General features: G+C 25.3%; 1 protein-coding gene across 1 annotated transcript in view; it reads right to left on the bottom strand.

Annotated features, from left to right (window-relative positions):
• Window positions 1–116: 116 nt before the first annotated feature.
• Window positions 117–9404, bottom strand: part of Phum_PHUM255550 (uncharacterized protein) — a gene marked incomplete at both ends in the record, with an annotated part of 25600 nt that continues 16312 nt past the window's right edge. The window contains one exon of the mRNA XM_002426429.1: window positions 117–279. Within this exon, the coding sequence (XP_002426474.1) occupies window positions 117–279 (163 nt within the window). The remainder of the gene's footprint in view (window positions 280–9404) is intronic.

Here is a 9404-nt window from a genome sequence, read left to right on the forward strand (position 1 = left end):
TCGAAGACCTGGAAAAACCCACCCCCCCAAAAAAAAAAAATTTTATTATTATTAAGTTGGTAACAAAATAAAAAACAATTAAATTTTTTAAATTCGAACGAACGAAAGGTAAAAATTTATGTGTGTGACGTCATCGGATGTGTGACGTAACGAAAAAAAAATTTGGTTTTTGAACGTACCTGTAATATTTTACATCTTGTCGTATCGCAATTTCCCTCCTCGCAGGGCTGATACATACCCAAGGTAACGCAATTAAGCAGTATTACCAACATACTGATTCTTTCGAACCACGTAAATAATTTTAAGTTAAGTAAAATATACGTATGTGACATTTTTTTTTTTATCTCCATAAATAATTAAAAACGATTAAAAGGGGGGAAAAATGCGAAGGGGGGCATTGGGGGGCAAAACCTTTGATTCGATCCTTTGACAAAAAATAAAAAAAAATGCGTTGAATTTTTATTTACTTTTTTTTTTTTTTTTTATTAAATTTTCTCTTTTTGAAGTCCCCAAAGTAGAAAAAAAAAAAAAATTAAGTTTTATTGCGACTGTTTGAACGTAAAAAAAGGAAAAACATGGAGAAAGAATAATAATAATGATAATAATAATAATAATAATAAAAATCAGAATAGAATTTCAATTCGGTTTGAGTGCCTTTTTTTCTTTTTTTATATCGCGTTGTACGTACGTACGTACGAAATTAAATCAGTTACGAACGATTTAACAATGTGTAAAAGCGAACAACAACAACAACAAACAACAGACAACAAACACACACAAAAAAAGTTTAAGTGAAATTTTTTTTTTTTTTTAAACGAGTTATTTCAACTTGGTTAAAAAAAAAAAAAAATAAAAAAAAAAGTTTTTGGAAACGCTCCAGATCATTATGACTGCGGTTTTTTTTTTTTTTTAAATCCTTTTTCCGGTTTCATTTATTCTAGAACATTCTTTAAGATTTACTTTCGTTAAATATTATTATTATTGTTACTATTATTATTATTTAAAATCGTACCGAAAGAAAATGTCATCAAATTAAAACCGATGACAAACTTATTAAAAAAAAAAATTTTTTGCGACGCGCGTCAAACGTAATCGAATTTATTATTATTATTATTATTATTATTAATTAAAAATGGCGCCAAAATTTTTATTTAAAAAAAAAATCAAAAAAGAAAATTTTTTTTTCCCCCTGTACAATTGTTGTCGTCGTCGTCGTTCCACTTTCTTTCTATTAAAAAATTAATTTTTCTCTTTTTTTTTTCTTTCATAAAAATTTATGAATTATGCATATTCAGCACTGAATTTTTTTTTCCTTTTAATTTTCATTCTTAACTATTATTATTATCATCATTATCATCATCATTATCATCGTCATTATTATTATTATTTAAAGATAATTAATTTTTTTTTCCTTTTTCCACGTTCCAACTTCATTAGAAAAAAAAAAAAGGAAATTCAACAGAAAAAAAGAAAAATTTTTATGAAATTTTTTTTAAAAAAAATATTTTTTGTTTGTTTGTTTTACGACAAACTTTCGGTTTTACGTAGGATTTTGCGATTAATTATAAATTTACTTAGTTGGATATTTTTACAGGAAGTTGATTTCATCGTGAATTTTTTTTTTTGTAAATTTTTGAGATTGTTGCAGAAGCAACAACAACGACAACAACAACAAACGACAACGACAGCAGTGTTCACGATGCGATAAAATATTTGTCATCATTTAATTTTTTCCAATTAAATTTTAATGGAATAAACAAGAAAACAAAAGCAAACAAATTAATTAAAAAAAAGAAAAAAATAAGTTAAAAAATTTTTTTTTTAAACAAACAAACAAATCTACAAACTTTAATATAATCTTATATCAAATCTTTCTCACGTCCCGGAAAGAAAAACAAAAAAAAATTTTCCTCCGTGATTAATAACGTTTTTGTTAAAAAAAAAAAAAAAGAAAATTTTTTTTTTTTTCGTTTTTCGAATTTTTTTGTAAACAACCAACAACCATGTCGACAACCGTAAAACATCGGGTAATTAAAAACTCCTTCGGTTATTTTCCGTGTCCACCCTGAAAACCAAAATTAAATAAAATTTTACGTTTAACCTTTTTCCCTTTAAATACAAACACCAATTAAATGACGTGTAACGAAACCATTTTTCATTTTTTCTCTCTAGGATTTCGTTTTTTTTTTTTTTTCTTTCGAATAAAAAAATATTTTAACTAACATTATTATTATTTTGTTCTTTTACTCTATGAAATAAGGGAGAGAGAGAGAGAGAGGAGGGGAGGGGAAGGGAAAAGGAGGGTTTCGAATCTGGTTTTGGAAAAAAAGTTTCGCGACGACCGAAGGTAACAAATGTTGCGGTTTTTATGGAATTTCAATCAGAAGGAAAAAAAAATTTTTTCCCACTGCTTCCACGACTTTTTTTATTTTATTTTATACACGTCGGTAAAAAAACACTTTTTTAACGTCACACCGTTAGAAAAAATTTATTATTATTATTATTATTATTATTATTATTATTATTAATTTTTTTTTTTTTTCATATACGTTCGACCCTTTAAATGACGTAACGAATTTAATTTTTTTCTTTTTTTTCTTTTATTCGGTCATTAATTTTGCATAATAATAATAATAATAATAATAATAATAATAATGATGATGATGATGATGATGATAATAATAAAGTTTATTTTAATTAAATTTAATGTTTCAGCAACCGTAAAAAAAAAACAGGTAAATTCTTTTTTTTTTTTTCGTTACAAAACGAATCGTAATAAAAAACAAATTCGATTAATACTACGGATTTAAATTATTATCATTATTAATTTATCGACATTTTATTTATTTATTTATTTACCTTTTTTTGCAGCAAATCTTTTTTTTTGCGTGTTATTTTTTTTATTTTTCAATAAAATAATAATAATAAGAAATTAATTTATTAACTAATAATTATAAATAAATAAATAAATTATTACACGTTAATAACCGTCGTGGATTTAATTTAATCGTAACAAAAAAAAGATATTACGGATTATTTAAAAATTTTTCATATATAAAAAAAAAAACGTGGCACGAGAACGATAACAAATTTAAAATATAAAAATTATCAACGATTTTTAATATTTACGTTAATCTTTTTTTATTTCAAAAAAAAAAAACAAATCAAAATAAATAAAAAAAAAGAAAAACTTTTATTATTATCATTATTATTATTATCATCATCATTATTATTATTATTAAAGTAATTTAAAAGTAATAAAAAAAAAAAAAATTTGTTTTTTGAATTTGTATTCAATCGTCACGGAATCAAAAAACATCGTCAATCGTTCGTGCTACGTTTTTTTTTCTCTCTTTTGACACGATGTCGACACTTTTCTCTTTAATTACGTAATAGAAAAAAAATTTTATTTTTATTACGTAATTAATTAATATTTTAATTATTATTCCTCATTTATTTGTCATCGGACGTTATCAACTCGAGATTTTTCCCTTTCTTATTTATTCCCTTACGAAAATAATAATAATAATAATACGAATTGTCGCAGTAATAAAAACCCGCTGTAAGAGTAATAAAAAAAAATAATTATAATAAATAAGTAATACAAAACTTAATTTTTTTTTTTTTTTAGAAACTTTTATAATAATATTAAAATCGAATGAATGAATGAATGAATGAAATGAAAATGATAATAATAATAAATTTTTTTTTTTCATTTAACGATTTATTAAACAGTAATAATCAAGTAACAAAAAAAAAGGTAAAAAAAAAAAAAAAATGGAAAGAACGAGAAGGAAAGAAGGAAAAAAGAAGGCAAAAAAAGGGAAAATTATTATTATTATTTTTTTGCCTACTTTTCATAATTTAATTTTTCTACAAGATTAAATAACCGAATTGAATTATTTTTTATTTCCACCACCTCCCTTCCCTTCTCCGCCCCCTCCCTCCCTTTTTCAACCTTATAAATTAAATTTTTTTAACTCTTAATGTAAAATATATGCACTTCGATAAAACTGTTTGGGAAAAATGTCATTTTGTCACTGACACTTTTTTTTTTTTTTTTTTTTAAATATGCAATAAATCATTTAAAATATAACCGATAAAGTAATGAGGGAGGGGCGGGGGAAATACGTGGAAGTAGAAAAAAAACACAAACCAAAAAAAAAAATTTTTTTTTTTTTAATCTTTTTTGTTGTTGTTGTTGAACTCGAAGCGTTGTTAACATGAACGCGTTTTTTTTTTTTTGGGGTGGAGAATTAAAAAAAAAAAAATCGACTTGTTGCTTTACAAGTGCAACGATACGTTCGTAATTGAAAATTATTCGTTATTATGAAAACGTATTTGTGACGTCATTTTGTCCAACATTACCGTAATTTTACGAATCACTTTTCATTTACCGCGATGTTTATTTATTCTATTTTATTATGTCACGTGGTACATAATTATAACCGTTATATATTTTTTTATTTCCGGTTCAGGATCAAAATTATTCTTATAAATTTTTTATTTTTTTTTCTACAAAAAAAAGAATGCGTTTCTTAACTTTTTTTTTTTTATGATTCAAAAAGGAAAATTTAATTTTTTTTTTTTTGCTGTTGCGGTTTTTGTAACCGTCGTTGTTTTTTGATTTTCTGACGCTTTGTGTCTGTTCCCTTCCTTCCTTCCTTCCTGCCTTCCTGCCTGCCTTCCTTTTTACTATTTCTCCCATCCCGTTCACCTCGTCATTGTACGTCCTTTTTTTTTTTACATTATCTCCCCCTCGTCTCTCTCCCCATCGCATTAATCCTCTCCCCTCTCGCTTTTATCCATTGTTTTCCACCGTCAGTCGTCCTTTTAGGTCGTTTCCGCTTTCCACAAAAAACAAAATCCAATTTGATACGAGCGAAAGAATTTAAACAGAGTTAAAATAATGATAATAATAATAATAATTGAATTTTTCCCAACATTTTTTTTTTTATTCATCAAAGGCGGTGCATCGATAAAATTACGCGGTAGATATAAAAATGATGATGATGATATTTAAAAAAAAATCATTATTCTAAAACCGACGAGAGATGACGTCATTAAATTTTTCTCCATCCCTCCCCTCGTGACGTAATAAAATCCGTTTTGTCTTTTACAACCGATAAATTGTTTTTTTTTTATTTAATCCGAAAACTAACTGCAATATAACAACAAAATGTTACTATTATTTACAACGTTAAAAAGTTTTTCCTGTTTTTTTTTCTTTTTTCCTCCTCTCCCTCCCTTTCCCCTTTTCTCTCTCTCTTCCACTTCATTTTTTTTCCTTTTTCCTGTCTTCTTGAAGTTTAAAAAGAAACATTTTTGTGTGCGCTTCGTGTGTATATATATTATAACAACAATCCATTTTCACGCTTTTCCCCAAAATAATAATAATAATAATAATAAAATTTATAACGCAACAAACTAAAAGTTTTTAATGTTGTTTTTATTGTTATCATCATCATTATTATTATCAGTTCTAATAGTTTTTTTTTTTTTTGGGGAGGGGGAAATAAATCGGGTTAAATGGACGGAAATGTATGAATAAAAATTAGTGGATTTTTTAAACGTTTTTTCTAAATTTTTTTTTTCTTTTAAACATAATTTAAAAAATTATTTTCAAACCGGAAATAATAAAAAATTTTATCATCAATATTATTATTATTATTATTATTATTATTAAATTTTTTTCTATAAATATTTTGTAAGAGGCAATTTAAAAATTTTGTTGTAAATAAAACCATTTAAATGGTATGCTTTGATGAAAAATTTTTCCTTTTTTCCTTTTTTTTTTTCCTTTTGGTCAAGTTTAAAATTGTTGAGTTTGTTTGTTTGTTTGTTTGTTCGTTTGTTTTTAATTCAATTGATTTCATCTAATTTTGAACATTTTCAATACTTATTAAGAAAATGAGAAAAAAATGTAAAAGAATCCAAAAACTATAAAATAAAAAAGATTCAAAGAAATTTTCTTAAAATGGAAACGAAAAACAAAATTTTCCTCTTCTCCCTCCCTTCCTCTACCCCTCCCCTCCCTCTTCTCTGACCCCTCCTCTCCCCTCTCCTCTTTTTATTTCGTAAATTTAAAACGAAAGAAAAAAAAGGAAAATATCAAACGAAATTTTTTGTCGAGTATTTGAAAATTTTTCTTTTTATTCGTTACCGCCGCCATTGCCCTCACACACACTCACCCTCCCATCCCCCACCCCCAGGGCTAAATCACTACAGTTTTTTGACTTTTTGACTTTCGCCACCATCACCCGCATCCCCCTCACAACCTCATTTTTACCCTTTTCTCCTCGTTTGTTAAATTAAACTAATGCACATTTACAAGTTTGCAATAAAAATAAAAAAATAAAAACTTTTTTTTTTCTTTTTTTCCTTTTTTTTTATATTAATTGTGAAAAAATTTTTTTCCTTTGAAAATAAAATAAAATAAAATAAAAAAGAAAATTTTCTTTGTTAACTTTTTCATTTCGTTTCGTTTCGTTTCGTTTTTTTTTTTTTTCATTTAAGGTAGGAAATTAAATTTTATTTTATTTTCTTTAAGGAATTTTTTTTTCTTTATTTATTTATAAAAAAAGAAGAAAATCTTTCATTTATGATAAAAGATAAAAAAAATATTTCATAAAAATAAATTATTATAATTTTTTATGTACATAAATATGTCGGACAGAAGAATTTCCGGTTAAGTTTTTCATACAAAAAAAAAAAAAAAACGGTCGATAATAGAATTATTTTATTATTATTATTGAAAGTCAATATTTATTGTTTTCCCCCACTACTCCCCTTCTTCCCCCCTCCTACGCGTTTTATCGATCTCTAACATATTTTTTTTGGGGGAGACAGGGAGGAAGGGAGGGAAAAGGGGGGAGAGTTGGAAGAGAAAAAGGTAATTTTTCATATTAATTTTTTTTTTCTCTACTCTTTTCGTTACAAAATTTCATTTACATTCGACGTGACGTCATCAAATTTAATTTTATTATTATTATTATTATTATTTAATTTTTGTAAACAATAATAAAAAAACCACGTACGGAAATCAAACGTGACTCAAAAATGTCTCTCTCTCTCTCTCTTCTTTATATTAAATCGGATAATTTTTTATATGAAAAAATTATGAGGAGAACAAACAAAGAGTTTATCAGGAAAAAAAGGAGAAAGGGGGAGGGGGGAGAAAGAGAGAGAGAGAAAATCAAAAGATAATAATAATAATAATTTTTTATCTAAATCCACGTTTTTTTTTTTTAATTATTAAAAAATAAAAAATTCATTTATTAAAAATTATACTTTTTCTTTTTTTTTTTTTTTTGTAAAAATAATAAAAAACTCATGTTTGGATATTTTAAAAAATTGTAATTTTTTTTTTGTTAAGTAATAAAAACGATTGTAAATTTTTTATATTTAATTACGAAGACAAAAAAAAAAAAGAAAAATTTTTTTTTTTTTTGTATCCCCTCAGAAAATTACAACAATAAATTTTTACCCTATTTAAATATTTAATGTAATTTCGCCTTTTTTTCTCTCTCTCTCTCTTTCTCCCTCTTAACTCGTTTTAATTTATAATAGGGGGAGGGGGAGAGGGAAGGAGGAAAAAACGTGGTATTAGAACGTGTGTGGTATATGAAACCGTAACAATCGATTATTTAATTAATTAATAATAATATTAATTAATTTTTTTTATATTTAATTATTTTAATTTTTTAAAAAAAATACACGGTTAAAGAGAGAGAGGGGGGAAATGAAGAGAGGGGAGAGGGAAAGAGAGAAAGAGAGAGAGGTTCGATGAGAATTAAAATGAAAATTTTTGAAAACGAATTTTTTTTTTTGGTTTTTTAAAAATATTTATAAATGAAAAACTTTAAAATTATTTTTTTTTAAATATATATACAAAAAGACCTTTTATATGCCTTTCATTAAAAATAAACCTTTTAAAAAAGCATTCGTAACATTTTACAAATTAAAAAAAAAATAAAACCTTTTGAATTTATTGAAAAAAAACAACAACAACAATTTTGACTGACGTTCTCAATATTTTTATATTTAGTCCGAACCAAATTTTAAAAAAATTAATATAAATAATAATTATCATTATCATCATCAACATCATCATCATCATCATCATCATCATCGTCATCATCGTCATCATCATCATCAACATCATCATCATCATCATTATAAATCTTAACAAATTTTTAACAAAAAAAATTTTTTTAACCACAGAAAAAACTTTTCCCAAAAAAAAAAATTTTATTTTGTTCAAAAAAAGGGGAAAAAAAAATTTTTTTAAACTTTTTTTTTTCGTTATTAGGTTGGCAATCCTTTTTAAAAAAATAAAAACCTTTTAGGCTTAAAAAAAAACTAAAAAATCATCGTCGAAATTCGTTTAAACTTTTTCTCACGTTAAATAATTTTTTTAATCCTAAACATCATCGAGTAATTTTTTCCGACTTTCTCTCTTCCCTCTCTCACTCTCACAACTTTACCTTTCGTTTTTTCTCATCTCTCACTTTCCACCGCCTTCTATTGTAAAAAATAAAAATTTAACCCCGAAGGTTTTAGAATATAAAAAAAAAAGGAAATTCACGTTAGTTGTAGTCGTAGTGGTCGGTTAGTTAAAAAATTAAAATTGTGGTAAATCATTTATTATTATCGTATATAAAAACAAATTAATTAATAATAATAATAATTTTAAAAGAGAGAGAGAGAGAGAAAGAGAGAGAGAAAAATTTTTTAATAAATCGTAATATATATATATATAAAAATCCAGATCGTCGGCCAGAGCAAAGCAACTGGTGTCTTGCATCGGTTTCAGGTCATGCGTTCTCATGTATTTATTGATCCTTTCCTTCCACACGCACTCAAAAAAGTCACGGTTTATTTGCTTTAATGAAATTTTAGGCACCTGAAAATTCAACCTTTTTCCCTTTTACCCTCCTCTCTCTCCTCTCTCCTCTCTCCTTCCTCTTCCCCCTTTTTAACCTAAACCGAATGAATTTTAATTATTAAAATGTTTTTTTTTTTTTTTTTTTCGGGAAAGATTATTATTATTTGTTTTTTGAATAAAAAAAAAACAAAAAGTGTAATAATTTATTTTACGTACAACTTTTACAATTAGATTTTATTAATGCCATTTGATTACTACCACTTTATACCCCCTCTCCCCTCTTCATTTCTCTCCACCTTCACCTCCCCTCTCTTCTCCGCGGGTTTCGTTTCGAAACTTTTTTTTTCCCCTCGCGGTAAAAATAATGATTGGAAAATGTAATTTCGCGATTATTTCATATAAATTTGCGGACAAGTGATTTTATATAAAATGACGTGTCAATAGAATGCCAAATTAATTTTATTTATTTTAATTAAAAGGTTTAACCTAACAATTTGTGTTTCCGTTGAATAAAAAA

Source organism: Pediculus humanus, genomic scaffold, assembly GCF_000006295.1.
Source record: "Pediculus humanus corporis 1103172107630 genomic scaffold, whole genome shotgun sequence".
Classification (NCBI taxonomy): domain Eukaryota; kingdom Metazoa; phylum Arthropoda; class Insecta; order Psocodea; family Pediculidae; genus Pediculus; species Pediculus humanus.